Source organism: Ahaetulla prasina, chromosome 1 (assembly GCF_028640845.1).
Source record: "Ahaetulla prasina isolate Xishuangbanna chromosome 1, ASM2864084v1, whole genome shotgun sequence".
In the NCBI taxonomy this organism is placed as follows: domain Eukaryota; kingdom Metazoa; phylum Chordata; class Lepidosauria; order Squamata; family Colubridae; genus Ahaetulla; species Ahaetulla prasina.
This window is the reverse complement of record NC_080539.1, coordinates 45,800,695-45,817,710: the sequence shown is the minus strand read 5'-3', so window position 1 is coordinate 45,817,710 and position 17,016 is coordinate 45,800,695. Positions and strand designations below refer to the sequence as shown.

Below are 17,016 nucleotides of genomic sequence, written 5' to 3'. Positions count from 1 at the left end.
TCACCAGAAAAGGAACTTTTTTTCCCTCAGAGAAAATCAGCTAAATTACAATATCCACGTTTATTTATTCTGAAACTAAATAGGACATGTGACTGAAGTTTCTTTTATAAGCAAAACAGTATAGGAGTGGTTCTGGCAGTTGACAGCTATAGATATGAAATCTACAGCAATTATATTTGGAATAGATGCTGCCATACAGTAGTAATATTGTATAAATTTCTCACCATGTACATGTATACATCCAAATGAGACCGTGTTGTTTCTCTGTGTCATCTATATATATATAAAAGCAAAAACCACTCATGCCATGATCACAAAATCTCCAGAACCATAAAGCCTACAAACTTGAAATTTGGCACGTATGTTCCTCTTGGCTTCTAGGTTCTCGCTAAGAAAAGATTTTTCAAAATGACCATCAGATCATTAGTACTTCTTTTCTTGTTATTAACACGCTCTGATGCTAATTAGTTAGACATTCTACTCCCCCTCCCAACCTGAAAATAACTCTGGAGAGAACAGGATAGGATAGGAGAGGCTTCTGTGGGGCAAGCCTGAGGGAGAGAAGGGGAGAGAAGAGGCTGATTGTAACTACTCATTAATTTTCAAGCTGTAAGTGTCGATTTATCAAGCCTGATCACATAGTTTAGTAGCGGAGCACAGGTATTCAGCTGGTATAATATATGTGGGTATTTTGTATTTATTAATTTGTTTTATGATGTTTACATAGTATTTTTTGAAGGTGGTCACCTTTTGAGAGCTATATGCAATGAAATTTCATTTTAATGTATGCCGATTAGTGTACATTCAAAGTGACAAAAAAGTTATTCTAAGTTCTAAATTTCACATTGCTTCCAGTAATTAGCAAGGCATCTTAAATTAGAGTTTCATTACATGCTTTTAATAAGTAAATAATAAATCATTATCATACATAAACTTGTTTTCTTTGTAAGAAGATAAATTCATCCTTTTAACAGGCAGTAGTCTCTCTTAATAAACCCCCTGCAATGGGACCAGGTGACAAACAAGCTATGAAGTGGTGTGCTTTCCCTGCTTAAAATGCAGAAATAGGAATACCATCATCCATCCTCGGTACTTCATTTTCATTGCCTAGAACAGTGGTTCCCAACCTTTATAGTGCTGCGACCCCTTTAATACAATTCCCCACGATATGGCGACCCCTTTAATACAATTCTCCATGATGTGGCAACCCCAACCGTAAAATTATTTTTGTTTTGAATTTATCACACCTGAAGCCGTATTTGTTTGTTTGTTTTGTTTGTTTACATTGGCTAGCGATCTGAACTGCTTGCGATTGCCTTGAGGACGGAGGAATTAAAGTGGAGATTCCTCCCCTATTAAGTTTATCGCGCCTGAAGCCAGATTAGGCTAGCGATTGGGAGTGATTGCAGCTGGCTTGAGAGGGAGACATCAGAGCAAAGATTTCTCTCTTTTTTAATTCATCGCGCCTGAAGCCGAATTCGGCAAGCGATTTGAAGAGCCTGCAGCTGGCTTGTGGAGTCAACCATTGAAGTGCGATTCTTCAACTAGCAAGTATACTTCCCATATTTCCGATGGTCTTAGGTGACCCCTGGCAAATCGTCAATCGACCTCCAACGGGGTCGCGACCCACAGGTTGAGAACCGCTGGCCTAGAATCCTACTGCCAAACCTAGGCAAAAAACCTGCTATGGTGTCCACGGAGCTCTTTTCCCAGAAAAGTTCTTTGCCAAGGCACAGCAAAGCTTAAGAAACCCTGTCATACAAGTTTACTGTGGCACAAGGATATTACAATAGCGAGATTGGAACTTACTATTGTAGATTCTAGTTTAGTATGCTCACCAAAGCATTAACAATTGGGCTAATAAAGTATTCCTTTCTTAAAAGTTCTACAAGAATTCTGAGAGTTAATAACAATCTACTGAGGATTAATTCAACACTAATAACACTTTTCCACATTATAATTTGTAGCCAAAGAAGAAAGCAATTACTTCCAAATGAGAAAGAAAATTGGATGTTATTTTTCTTACTTATTTCAGCAGGAAGTTAATTATAAAGTAGTTGCAGTATTGGTTTGCAAACTGCACATCAAAGGAGCAGGGGCAATAATGTTGGTGGAAACTTCCTAAATGGCAGTTTAGGTATTTAGATATTAGCTTTTAGTTTCATTTGTTTATTATCATATTATCATGTTATTTTGTATAACACCTGCCCTCTTTAATTATATGAATTTATCATATTCATTTTCAGCATTATTAATCATAATAATGGTAAGAGAAAATATACAGTATATTATTAGATATGTTATATGGATAAGAGATCCTTCTATTTTTGTTACATTATTTCAATCTGTTTAAAAAAACTTTGAAAATTTTAATTTTAGGGATTTTTAAACATTAAATTGAGGGAATTGCTGTAAATGTTGTGTTGATGTTAATTATTGTCCTTCTCCTCTGTCTCTTCCTTTGGGACTCCTTATTAGTCAAAGTGCAATTTTTTAATATTTCCTAAGTGCAGGGGACAGGACTTCTTGTTACTTTACAAAGCAGAATGTCAAATGTTGGTAGTATATAAATGATAATGTAGCAGTTTATAAATCATCTTAAAAATATGCAGTGGAAAAATACATCCATATTATTGTCAAAAAAATTCTACATAAATGAGTTTGGGAGTTGAACTTGATCTGGAGGAGACTACCTTTATTAAAAACAGGAAGCTATTACTGTGATTATGTAATAATTGAGACTATATCCACAAATAAGTGGCCTACATTTTGGTAGTGATTATTATCCACCATGGTTATCTTAATTAAACCTATAGCAAAACGTATTCACAGGAATTTTGTCAGTAAGATGAACTTACATTTCCTCTCCTACCCTTTTTTACAGGAGACATGGAATGTGGGTTCGATTGCGGAAGGTAGTGATCTGGTTGTTGGGAATATACATAGCGATTCCATTTCTAGTTAAAATTTGTCCAGCTATTCAGGCAAAACTTGTCTTCCTAAATTTTGGTAAGAATAATACTTCATTTAATATTTATTTTATCTTGACTATGCTAATATTTTAATTCAAGATTAATAGGTCATTAGTACCTTGTCAGCCCACCCTTTCTTTAAAGACTGATTTCTGTTTAACTACTTAAAAGTCAATGTCAGTACCCCACAAGAATCTTGGAAACTCTTTGCCAGGGTCTCTGGTGGCTCAGACTGCTAAGACAGTCTGTCATTAACAGCAGCTGCTTGCAATTACTGCAGGTTCAAGTCCCACCAGGCCCAAGGTTGACTCAGCCTTCCATCCTTTATAAGGTAGGTAAAATGAGGACCCAGATTGTTGGGGGCAATAAGTTGACTTTGTATATAATATACAAATGGATGAAGACTGTTGCTAACATAGTGTAAGCCGCCCTGAGTCTTCGGAGAAGGGCGGGATATAAATGCAAATAAAAAAAAGAAAGAAAGAAAGAAACTGCTGCCATCAAGCTGCCTTGGCTATAATAATTTTATTTTTTTGTTGGTAGAAAATCTAGAATGTTGATACAGATACTTAATTTGAAGTCACATTTGACCTTTTTCAATTGTTCCTGCATATATTAAATCTTGTATCACAATGTTCAGTTCAGTTCAGATTAAAGCATGTGAGATCTCAGTTTGTCGGTATCTAATTATATTTCATTATTTCTTTGTGAAGTGCTGATGAAGGAGAGGCTTGATACTGCTGCTCGCAATTTTGTTAGTGTTGGCATCTGCAGAGAATGTTCTAATACCAGACAGTGAACAAGCAATTGTTTCCTTTCAGCACTCCTCAAAAATATCCTTGCTGTGCTTGGTATGACTGTATTCTAATTATCATGTCTGTCTGCATATTATGTAGAATTTGCTGCTGACATTGCAGATGTTTTACAAAGATGGGAGAGAAACCAATGAGCATTACTCAATGAGCTGAAACTGTGCCCTACAAATTTAATTCTAGGATTTCCTAAATTGGTTTTAAAAATACAATCTATAATTGACTGTTGGAACTAGGACAAACAGTAAACTGTATTGACAGTTAACAATTATGATTTAATAAGTATGTTTTGGAATATAGCAATAGAAGTTGGAAAACAAATTACAAACCAAAGAAGGTTAGCTTCTAATCTTTTCCCAGATGAATAGCCAGAAAAAAAAGCAGAGTGTTATTGTACCTTAAAGGTACATAAATTTAAATCTAGTCTAATATCTTAATTGGAGGCTTTTAACATTAACTGAGAATATACTGTACAAACTTATCTTTGGGAGAACATTTGGGAATAATGAACAATGATGTCCAAGGGAAATGACTATTAAAAATACCATTCGTTTCTTCCTTGCCTCTCTATTTACTGTTCATGCATTTCCTCCCAAATGGCTGTGTATATTTACATGCCTCTGATGAAATGCATTGCAATTCATGCAGACCTGAGCCATTACACATTTATGAGTCTTTTAAGGTGCCAGAAGACTTTTTAAATTTCTTCTGTATCTCTGACTAATGGAAATAATTTTAAAGACTCCTCCCCTCCTTGCTGACATTTAAACATGTCTAGTAATTTGTAGCAAAGTTAATTATGCATTGGGATGTATATTCCATAGAAGTGTTATTGTGCAAGCTTATGGTTGCTGGTTTTAATTACAGAAGTTGATTATTTCAATCATCAGGTAAACAAAATATAAAAGGAATGTTATCGTTCTATTTCAGTAAGAGTGCCCTATTTCATTGATTTGAAAAGACCCCAGGACCAAGGCTTAAACCATACCTGTAACTTCTATCTGCAGCCAGAGGAAGATGTAACTATTGGAGTTTGGTAAGGGATACTTTATTCCTCTCATTATATATTGATGTCCTTTTATAATTAGAAGAAAAGCTTTGCTTTTTTTGTGAATTTAGAAAAAAAAATCCAATAATATGATGTACATTGCAACTGTGTTCAGTATTATGCTGAAGGTTATGCTTTAGATTCAATGTAAGAATAATATAGTTTTAATATAAATCATGTGGGATTGTTCAAGCATGTGACTTTTTTTAGTCTCTGAGAACAAAGCATAAGAGCAAGGAAGAAAAACATAACCCCAAGGATGACATGAATCATTGCTTAGTTGCAGATATATTTGCAGATATAGCTTTCAGGTTTCATCTTTGTCTTCCTTGTGTAGAAGGTATCCCAGATCTTTGATTGATTATGTGCCATCAACTGGTTTTTTCAGCTTTTATTGACCACAAAGATAGATTTTCACCATGATGATCTGTCTCTAATATGGTCTTTTAGATCTTCCAAATGATTCATTCATCACCCCTGTAACTTAATTTATCCACCTTGCTGTTGGTTGTTCTCTATTTCTTTTTCCTTCCACCTTTCCCAGAATCAGGGCTTTCTCCAGAGAGCTAGGACTTTTCATAATGTTCCAAAATAGGATAATTTGAGCCTGGTCATTTGTACTTCAAGTGAAAAAAGCTTCTCGGTTGATTTATTTGATGACCCATTTGTTCATTGTCTTAGCTGTTCCTGATATTTTCAAGAGTCTTCTCTAACACCAAAGTTCAAAAGTGTAAATACTCTTCCTATTTTACCATTTCAGAATCCAATTTTTACTGCTATAGAGTATCAGAGAATAATAAGACTTGCACAGTTGTGATTTTTGTAGGTATAGCCACATCATGGCATTTGAATATCTTTTCCAAGGTTTTCATGGCTGCTTTAGCCATGTGATAGTGCTAGCTTGCAGCATGTTTCTTTACTAATTGTTCCTTTACTGTTGATGGTTAATTCTAAAAGGTAGAATATCTTGATATATTGATATATTGAATATCTTGATATCTTCATTAATAATTTGAATCCCAGTTTTTACTCTCTGATAATCAGATGGACTTACAAATGTTTTTGCAGCATGATGCAGAATTATGTCAGGTTCTGCCAGATGAAACTGATTATTAAGGAACAGAATGAAAACTGGATAGCAGGTCCTTAGCAGATAGATAGAACAGATCGCAAGAACAGACTCAGCAAATTGCACTTGCAACCAAGCATTGTGGCTTACAGTGTTCTTAATTAGGATGAAATTCTACCTTTTGAAGAATACTCAATTCTGTTCCCCCAACCAGCCTAATTTTTCAACTTTTTCTTTCAACTGTTTGGATTCATATTTATATTTTTCTTGTCTTCACCCCCTTATCATTTTACATTTTTTCTTCTAAAGCAGTTTTATTCTTCTGTAGTTATTTCATTTTTTTCAATTATATTGGTGTCTGGTTTGGATAAATAGTTTTGCTTTTTCAATAGTATTTTTTAAGCTGTTATGTTTGAGGGATTTAGTCTGGACTTTTTGACTAAATAACTGTCATAATTTCATACTGCTCAGATCAATGAGTCAAAGGACAATAAAGCAATAGGAGAACCACTAGTTTGTTTAAATATGACTATAAAATGCAAACAATAAAATAAAAGTTAATGATGTGATATAAAATATCCAAACCTTTTCCATAATTAATTAATCATGTGCTTTCTAACAATAAAGTTATAATTGTGATGAGCAATGGGCCAAGGCTCTTGCAATTTAAAGGAAAAGTAGGATTGTTACTATTCTATCTAATTTTTACATCTCTTGAACAATATATTCTAAAAGAACAATGATAGGCAAGTGCACACTGATGCTCCACTCTATATAAGTAAACAAAATGCCCAGGGGCCCTCATATGTGGAAAATGTATCCAGCTTTTTATCTTAGAAAAATGATAAGTAAGAAGATGGAATGACATGATAAAGGTATATGAAATTATTTTTTGTACATAGGGAGAAAAAGTATTTACCTTTCTTAACAGACTAGATCAGGATCCTTCGTTTGAGAATTTTTTAAAAAGTACCTTTTAAAAAGTACCTTAACTCCCAAAGTTAACTGAAGTTGCTAATTCAAGATTTGAGGAGTTTTAAAAGGAGATTAAAAATATGAATGCTCAGGTTTTATTCAATTGAGTCCAGGTTTTGTGGTACTATGTTCCTCAGAGCTAGCTGTTGGGGAACATTTTGTTGTGACCTTTCACCTAATCTACACTGGTTTTATGATCTTAGAAGATTTTTGAAAGTCTATGCATGATGTAGAATTGAATAGCAACTCATAATGCTAATTCAGCATTCTACTAGTAGAAGTAAAGTGAGTTTCAAAACTTCTTGTTTCTATTTTAGTCTGTTTATATGTATCTAACCACTTATCAGATTTGTTTAACAACAGTTCATACTGGAAAAGCACAGCAAAGAAGCAATTCTCTTTGAGTTTTGGATTAATAAGATTTCTTTTTAAAAAGGTTAAAATGATAATAAAAGAATTGTAGCAAATAATTTGCTTTTAGATATGTAACCTGTTTAAAAGCTATTCAGAAACATTAATTTCTGGCTTTCTTCTTGTACTTATAGCATAAAAAGAATACCAATTCCTTTGAGAAGTAAGCCAAAAGCTAAGTTTTCTGTATATAACGGTTATTAGACACATTGTCAGCATGAGAATCCTCTCTGCAGCAGTTATATCTAAATCCTACCCCGTTGTCTTTTGAATATTGTAAGATTGTTGAAGAATAGGAATGGGATACCTTTGTCCTAAAATGACTCAAGTGCTGCTGCTCATGATAGGTAGTGTTTACAGATATCCAGGATTGCATTGTTCTGTATTTGACTCCCAGCCTTTACTCCTTCATGTCTCTTCATCTACCTATATGAAAGCGATTTTCATAGTTGTAGAACAATTGATTCTCCCAATGAGCTGAAAACAGGGACTGGAAATAAAATATAAAGCAGTATCTCCAAATTCTTTAATTTCAAGGGTTATTTTCAAATTTGTATTGAACTGCTGCTTCCTTGCTAAATCTATGGCATTCATCTTCATGTATCTGTGCTATTAGCTACACACTTAACTTATTCTGAACCATAATTTTGATTTTAAAAGCCATACTTTATATTAATTAATATAATTAAATAGGGTAAAAAATATAGAATATCAGTCATCTTTTTCCCAAGTATGGCAGGGAAGGAAGGAGAAGTTTGCTGAGGATTGTTTTCACCCTTCTTTGTTAGATTGCTTGCACTCTTTTTCCAAAAGAAAACTGAATTAGTTATGCTAGTGTAAACTAAATAGGTTTCTAATGTACTGTATATGCATCCTATTTACTTTCAAATATTCATATATCAGCAATATGCATAGACAGCAGCTTTGGTCACAGCTAATTAAGTTTAGTGTAAAATTAAAATATATGTGGTAGATCATGGATAAGTATTTAAATCACTGCCATTGTAAGGCTGCTGAAACAGACAATCTTGACGTGCATTTAACTATATGCAGTTAACTGGCTTTCATTTTCAACTTCTATATTGCTCTGTAGTTTGATGAGCACTTCTTGCAATGTAATGTCAATGTCAGCAGTATCCATTGCAAATGGATCCACTGTCCAGGCCAGAATATCCAGTCCTTCCAAACTTTTTGAAATCAAATGTTGGTGGTGAATTATACAGTAAAAACTTCTAGTACAGCATGTTTAAAAAATGCAGTATATTTTCTGTGTACCTGTCATGGAAGCTATGATATTGTCAAGAGAGAGCATTCTTATTGAAATAACTCTTCTTCAAAAATTGTTTTCCCTTCAGTATCTGTTTTAAACTTTCATGTGAAAAGCATTTCTTCTCTGAATTTGTCATTGACCAAATATCTTACATAAGCCAGCAGTATTGTGTTATCTGGTAAACATGCTTCACCAATTTGCAGACCAAAGTTCTTAATTTTTAACTGGGATGCTGGGAACATCAGTTGAGAACAGCTGTATTAAAACTCTAGAAATTCTGGAAGGAATTGCTTAAGATTCAGCACACAACCAGTTGTTAATGGTTTGTATACTAATTCTAAGTTTTGTATATAACTTATTGCACATTTGTAGGCTTCTGAAACAGGGAAGTTACTAAGATAGAATGAAAATATGCAAGGAAACAATGAAATTCTTGTTACCATTTCTTTTAGGCACACAGTTCCTACATTTTTATGGAAAGATGCGAAAGGGAAGGACCAACTGTGGTACGAGGATATTTTGGGTTCCAATAACCCTGTAATCCTTTATTTGCATGGAAATGCAGGGACTAGGTAAGCAAAACAGAAAAATAAAAATAATGCCCATAATTTAAATCTATTCAAGGCTCATTCTTCATTAAACAGGGCAAGTACGCAGGAAGTTTGGAATGTCCATGCTGAAGCCATGTTTTGTTTACTGTAGTTGATTTTTAAATACATTTCTCTTACTGTCTTTTCATCAGATCTGATTCCATGGTATTGTATCCCAAGATTAGACAACGTGGTTGATGGCAGCGGCAGAGCAGGCTTCTTTGATTAATGTTTTCAGTAACTAGTAGTTTCTTTGATTAATGTTTCTAATTCTTGGAAGAACAAAGAAAGCTATGTACAACCTGATAAGAGATAAGTTTAAACCTTTGCAAGGCACTGATATGAAATTTAGTTACCTTGAAACTCAAAATTTGAGAAAAACATCTCCTGAATGTGAAGATGAGCATTAACAAGATCATACTAAGAATATTATGGGATGCTATGGAATGTTACATGCTACATATTAGTTACGAGCATGTGTGCTGTATCAGAGATGCGTCAAATGAAAAAATTCATTCCAAACTCAATATGTTTGAACTGTATTATATAAAGTGATTTTCTGCCTTTGTAAACTTGTCCTCTCCTCTCTTGAGTAAGGCACCTTTCCTTACTTGTGTATATAAACAAATTTTAATCTACCTTTCCGACTTGGGTTCTGTTAGGACAAGGGACAACGGCCTAATAGATTTGCTTGCATTTATGACTAACATGATGAATGTTTTGGATCTCAATACTACTGTGCATTGTTCCACAAATTTGAATGGATATTTATTGTGCAGTTGTTTACAGATTCCAAATAAGGAAACGTTCAATATAATAAATGCAGAAACTATATTCACTCTTCACTCTTCTTAGTAACATCTCCTTTGGCATAAGTAATAGCTTTTAAGTTTCTTATAGCCAGCTAAAAGGCCTTCTATTTTTGCTTTTAAAAAAACTACTTCCTTGCAGAGCTCTTCTAGCTCAGAAATATTCTTTGGTCTCTGTATAGTACATGTTTTATATATCTGAGATCAACTTACAGATTTTCAGTATTCTGGATCTGAAGTCTAGGGACTGTGAAGGCCATTCCAAATGCAAGAATAGAAAGAATCTTGTTTGGCTATATGAGTGAAGCGCTGTATTTATAGTTGGACACAATTTAGCTCAATATCTGCAATTCAGATTTTTATTTCTGAGGAAGTGGCTGACTTCTGAATAGACATGAATAGTGTTAGCATGTAAATTCCAGTTAACAGTGCTTCTCCCCTAGCAAGACTAGTAAGACTATTGCCTTACACAATGTAAGCCGCCCTGAGTCTTCGAAGAAGGGCGGGATATAAATTCAAATTAAAAAAAAAAAGTGGTCAAGATTTAAGTAAGAGTTTATTGAAATCAGTGGCTCTTAAACTACTACTAACAAATAGGTTTTTCATTAAAAGCCAGCTCATTTTTATGCTGACACTAGAAAATTACATAACACAATGTTTTATATTGATTTTAACTTTACTTTCCCAACATTTCTTAACAGAGGAGGGGATCATCGTGTGGAACTTTACAAGGTAGGAATTGCAGTGTTGTTACTCATATGTTCTGAATATTGTTATTCAGTATTTAATATTATTAACAGAAACATGTACCAATATTTGTTTTCCATATTTTATATGTGGGGAAACATTTATTTATTTCATTTATATGCCATCGATTTTCCTGATAAGGTGAAATAAATAAGAGTAAGAAATACAAGCAGAAGGTACTCAAAACTGCATTACTGAATAATATCAAATCATATTGTAAACCTTTTATGATCTGTTCCATTCCACACCGCAATGAAGGATTGCATCTTGAATAGTTCCTACTCTCCATTAAAAAGGAGAACCTTGTATATTGCCATATCAAAGTGAATGGATTTGTTAGCATGTAGTGATTATTATTTTAAAAGTTTCTTAAACTTATTTGGAGTTGCTTATCTTCCCTTACAGGTTTTAAGTTTTCTTGGTTACCATGTAGTCACATTTGATTATAGAGGTAAGATTCTTAGACTACATTTTTGTTCTGAAATGTTTTGTTTTAACCAATCTATTGGCTATTTCTTGAATTTCATTAACCACATAATTTGCAAGAGTTTGTGTGTTTTATTAATTATGGTGCATGGTCTGTTAATACTCAGTAATTCCCCACTTTTATAAATTAAATTGTAAATTATAAATGTATTACAGAATGTTTACAAATAAATTGTTTACTTTAGACAGGAGTGTGCAAAATGTTGGATTTCAAATGAAAAACTTCACAAAATAACCTATTTTGAAGCTGCTATTTTGAATGTGAGACAGGAAATTCTGAGCCCAAAACAACTTTTTGAACTCAGAAAAGTTCTGCTCCCAAAATACTCTTCCGGAAGGTGCTGAAGATCTGGTTCTGCCAGCGGGCCTGGGGAATCCAAAGTGGGATGGAGCCCATTAAATGGCTCGTGTGATCTGCTGTCGCTGGGGCGGGGTTGGGAGGGGGGTTAATTTTGTTATATTGTGTTGTATTAATTTATTTGATTCTTTTTGTTAGTTTTTATTTTAAATGTGGTTTTATATTCTGTAAGCCACCTTGAGTCGCCATGAGCGGATAGCCGGCAATATAAATTCAATATAAAGTCAATAAATAAATAAATACATTTCCACAATTTCGAGATGCATGAAAGTTCTTCATGCAGTATATCTTACCTTTCTGAAATTAAATCAGCTAACAATAACAATAAAAATCCTGTTGTTTTATATGGATAAAAGCTTTATGTACTAAATCTGCTAACAAGTGAACCTCATTATTTTTTAAAACAGAAGATAATCTTAGATTTTATAAAAATCTGTAGGCTTGAATGTGAAAAAGTAGCATAGGAAGCGTCTGGTTTTTATTTATTTTTATTTATTTATTTATCACATTTATATACCGCCCTATCTCCCTAGGGACTCAGGGTGGTTCACAGGCAGATAAAAAGGTACATATAAATACAAAATAAAATAACAATTAAAAAACTTATTCTACATAGCCAAATTTGTTAAAAAGAACAATATAAATAATAAAACCCATTAAAACCAATATAAATTTAAAATCTAGTCCAGTCCTGCGCAGATGAATAGATGTGTTTTAAGCTCACGGCGGAAGGTTCGGAGGTCCGGAAGTTGACGAAGTCCTAAAGTAGGACATTTGCTACTTCAAGATAATGTTGAATATTTTTTTTCTGCCAGGAAGAATCAGGCCATAGAGGGACACAACAGTCTATTTGAAGCATAATTTACTTGACAAGTAATTAATTAAAAAAACCCTTTATTATGAACTTTCAATTAGCTTTGCAGTTTTCACAAAATAAAGTTTTTTTTAAATTTTAGTTCAGCTTGTAAGTCAGTTTCATTTCCCATACTCAAATGATTGAAAAGATATTCCCAGAAATTTTGCTGCAATTGAAGGTCATATTTTTAGTGTGACTCCCCCCCCCCACTTTTTAGATGTGTTGAGATGGCAATTCCTATTCAGTATTCTTAGCTGGGTATGTGTGTATTGAGGGGGGAGAATTGTAGGAATTGGGATCCTAAGAATTCCAAGATGCTTTAGGTCCAATGAAACTAGAACCAGCATAGCTGGCAGGTAACTGAGTTTGTTTTCATATGGTAGTTTTTTAAATGCAAAAAATTTATCCTGTAATGGCACTCCCCCTCCCATATATCCCCCCCCACAAGAATCCTTAAAATCTGTTTGGAGATATTAGGGAAATATCTCAAAAAGTTTTTGCTGTAGCTTTGAGATGATGTAAAAGAAATTGTCCCACCTAATTCCGTTAGCAAAACCAGACTGATCAGCGGGAAAAGTCTCCTTGAAAAGTTCAAGGCATACTGGAATCCAGTTGAATAGGCTTGGTACAACTTTAGTTCCTGCATTATATCAACTCCATTTTATTTTATTGTGCATTTTAGCCTGTTCCAAGTAAATGAAAGGTAATTGAGAATTTACCTATTCATTTCCAATGTCCTGACTCATTGTACTCTTTGGTCTTAATTGGAACATGAAGCCAAACCCTATATCTTGATTAGCAGCTTGAAGTATGATTCTTGGAATATTTATTTTTATCTCTTTCAGGATGGGGAGACTCTATAGGCACTCCCTCAGAAAGTGGGATGACCTATGATGCTCTTCATGTATTTGACTGGATAAAAGCAAGAAGTGGAGACAATCCAGTTTATATATGGGGACATTCCTTGGGCACTGGGTAAACATTTATTTTCCAGATGATCTAAGCAAAATTTTAGAATAATAATAGTGGCTTCATTTAAGGTTTACATTCTGCTGGCAGAAATATCCCCAAGACTCCACACAAAATGTTCCTGCCACAGGAAAGTGGATGATGGCAGAGTCAACTGAATACTTTTGGAATATTTTGTACTTCCATAGATTGATCTTCCCATTATTGTCTTTGCTTCAAAGACATTAATGAAAGCTATATCTTTGCTGATATCAGGAACCTTTTGTTTATTCAGCCTTCCATCCTGCTGAGGTTAGGAAAATTAGGACCCATATTGTTGGGAGCAATATGCTTATAAACCACTTAGAGAGTTCTGCACTGTGAAGCACCATGAAGCGGTATATAAGTCTAAGTGCTATTGCTAAGTGCTATTGCTATAACTTTTCCTAATGAGCTTAGACATGCATGTGCTGTAGCTATTGTCTCTGTAGTTCCTTTTCTATTACACATGCTTGAACTCCATTCTCAGTGCAGATGCTGCCAAAGACACTGGTAAATTCAAAACTTCACTGTTATTGTTAATAGTCAAAGGAGGCCAAAGGAGCTGGAGGAAATTAATTTTTCAGAATTTCAATAGAAAAATATGCATTTTTTTCATTTTAAAGAGGAGATAGAGTCACTTCTAATAGAACTATGCTCATTAAAAATAAAAATAAGAAATGGAACCAGTAAATACCCTTTTTAAAGATTTAGATTCTTTTAGGTTAAATATCCCATATGTAGTGGTTTCCTCTTGTGTCATTTAATGATAAATGTGTTGTGTCCCATCCCTGTCCCCCCAGGGGGCCAGGGGGTTGGACTTAAGTTGCCTTTCAGTGTATAGAAGGACCCTTCCATTCACAAAAAGACAAGTCAAGGAGTCTTCTCTTCTCTTCTCTCCTCTCCTCTCCTCTCCTCTCCTCTCCTCTCCTCTCCTCTCCTCTCCCCCCTCCCGCTCCCCTCCCCTCTTCTCCCCTCCCCTCTCCTTTCCCCTCTCTCTCCTCCCCTTTCCTCTCTATTAGTGGAATCCCAAAATTTTTGAAAGAAGTAGGGTGGGGTTGCAAAACAGAGTTGGGAATTTATCAAAACTACTTTTACAATATAAATATCCCTTATTCAGTATGGGTCCACTAAGAAGAACTTAGAATCCAAAGCATTTTAGTTTTAAGATAAGAGGAGGTCATAAGCATTTAGATATATACAAATGCTTCTTTAGATCGAAAATAAAAGATAAATATCATTCAGGCACCTTAGATTTGAGCTTATACATTATTTGATTAATTTTGCAGTACAAATGTTGAGCAATAGTTTACTGTTTACTACTTTAATTTCTACTGAAGCAATGTATGAAAATGATCTAATGAATTGTTTTATTAACAATCTATGGATGCTCTTTATACTTTCTTTAATTTAGATTAGAGAGATAGAGCTGTTATTTATGTCATGGCCTCATATTAAAAGTTTCACAATTCCATCCCCCCAGACAAGGGTCTATTTCAGTATGTGCTTCTGGAATTTTACACATTGCTGCTTTCTTATGGTCAAGTGATGTATCAAACCTTAATGTTTTATGACACGTTTTTCAGAGTAGGAGATAAGATCAATTGGGTAGAGTTGTAAAGGTTTAAGAAGAGAACTATGTGAGAGCTCTCTGTAATCAACCCTTAACTCTGTTTTGCTTCTAGAGTTGCAACCAATCTAGTAAGACGTCTTTGTGAAAGAGGTAAGATGGCTTTTCCAACATGATGTTATCAAAGAGCATTTGATATCCTCCATATTTTCTCTTGCCTTTGAGAAGAGTTTAAACAAGTCAGTTTTTAGCAGTAAAACTGCCTTTTATTACAATACCAGAGTGAGATAATAACTCCATGATGGTGTGCAGTTTTTGCAGGCCAAGTTTCACACTTGACTGTTGATAGGCATGGCAGAACCAATTGAAAAGAAGGCTGGAAAAATGAATGTTTTATTTAAATTTGATTAACGAGCATAGTTATTTTCTTGTTATACATTTTATAGTTTTCTTCTCTCATATGTAATTTGATAATGTTCAAAGTTCTATGGAGGCTGTACTTGCTTCCAGTTTTTAGCAGCTGCAAAAAGCCTCTTTACTCAGCTCTTCTGTGGTGGATGGATGTTGCCTAACACTTTTCAATTCTGATAGAGAAGTTAACATAACTACATTTGTAGGTTCAAAAGATAAGTCCAGTTGTTCAGCCTATGATATTTTATTTTAGAGGTTTTTAATGCTATCAAAGTTCACAATATCACACTCTCCTGAACTCTTTTTAAGTCAGAGCTTATTCATTTCAGATAACTGCCTTGGTAGTTTGTCCAAATGGCTTTAAAAATAATGTAATAATACATACTGCTTCATCCATTCAGAAATGGAAAATAACGGCAAATTTTTGGACGCTGGAAAGTATTTTTGCAATCATGTCTCTATGTATAGTTCCATCTCTGGATTTGCATTTCTCTGCACTACTCAGATGCCCTTCAAGGTGGATGCAAGGCATATTTTTGTAGGGATGCACCAATAGTTTGGCTGAAATGGACAATGCTTTTTATTTTTCAGAAACTCCCCCAGATGCCCTGATATTAGAATCACCTTTTACAAATATACGTGAAGAAGCAAAAAGTCACCCCTTTTCAGTTGTAAGTAGAGATTTACATGCTAAAATTCCCATTATATTGTCATATTTTAGGTTTACTTGAGAATTTTCCACATATCCAATAAGGAACATATATCAAGATTTTTTGTTTCATTTTCCCCTATATGTGCAAAGTATTGTTTCCTCTGCCATTTGCTTTTCCAGCCCAGAAAGATTGAAATAGTTCCATGTACGAAGTGGGTATATTCAGGAAAAAAAATCTGTGTGAGATTTCTGATAGTATAGTTCCAGGTAATTGGGCTTCTTTGGAATGAAGTCATTTGGAAAGGAGAGTAAGAATATATGATAAGCATTAACACTCTGGAGATATGCTTCGATATTTCTACATTTTTCAAATTCATAGTCAGAAGGAACATGTATTGAAGGAATTATAGATACATTCTGTATGTATATACTGGAACTTATAAGTGAGTGTTACTTTGTATTTTGAACAGACTTTGAAACATTAGCTAACCTCCTAATGTTAGTCCTAATGAACCCCTAAACTCGTAGGTCACCAGAAACTGAAATGCACCTTGTAAGGAGGACTCTGCTGAAAATAGAGATGCTGCCAAGATCAATGCTAACATCCTTGGAATAACTGGTGCTATTTAAAAACCCTGTGTGATGTAATCATTAAGTTCTGCCTCTGGACTTAGTTGGAGGAACTACATGTTTCTGCTTAAAGTTCTTTTTCCATTTATAATGAATTACTGCTCTGTGCTAATGTAAGTGTGATAAAGGAGTACTGTGGAAGTATAGACTGATCAGACAGAGTAGAACTAAAGCATGGAAGAAAAAGCTGCCTCTTCTTATCACATTGGTCGGTTTTCAAAAAGCATAGCTTTTTTTTCTCTCGAAAGGCACATTAGAAACAATGAACCCCCCAATAAAGATAATGTATTTAATCTTAACCTTAGAAGAAAGACTTGTAATCTTTCCTCCTCCTGTTGCACTGAAGGTACCCAATATGATCCC

General features: G+C 34.3%; 1 protein-coding gene across 3 annotated transcripts in view; it reads left to right on the top strand.

Moving 5' to 3' along the window:
• The window catches only part of ABHD12 (abhydrolase domain containing 12, lysophospholipase), a 39,497-nt gene that overhangs the window by 10,953 nt on the left and 11,528 nt on the right, over positions 1 to 17,016 (top strand). For 2 of the 3 annotated variants that reach the window (XR_009152927.1, XM_058165030.1), the window contains exons 2-9: positions 2,885 to 3,009; positions 4,715 to 4,820; positions 9,010 to 9,129; positions 10,658 to 10,688; positions 11,109 to 11,154; positions 13,249 to 13,378; positions 15,076 to 15,113; positions 15,963 to 16,042. Coding sequence is in view for 2 of the 3 variants with exons in the window: in XM_058165030.1 (XP_058021013.1) it covers positions 2,885 to 3,009; positions 4,715 to 4,820; positions 9,010 to 9,129; positions 10,658 to 10,688; positions 11,109 to 11,154; positions 13,249 to 13,378; positions 15,076 to 15,113; positions 15,963 to 16,042 (676 nt within the window). In the remaining variant the exon portion in view is untranslated. The remainder of the gene's footprint in view (positions 1 to 2,884; positions 3,010 to 4,714; positions 4,821 to 9,009; positions 9,130 to 10,657; positions 10,689 to 11,108; positions 11,155 to 13,248; positions 13,379 to 15,075; positions 15,114 to 15,962; positions 16,043 to 17,016) is intronic. The other variant, XM_058165032.1, reaches the window with a different exon arrangement.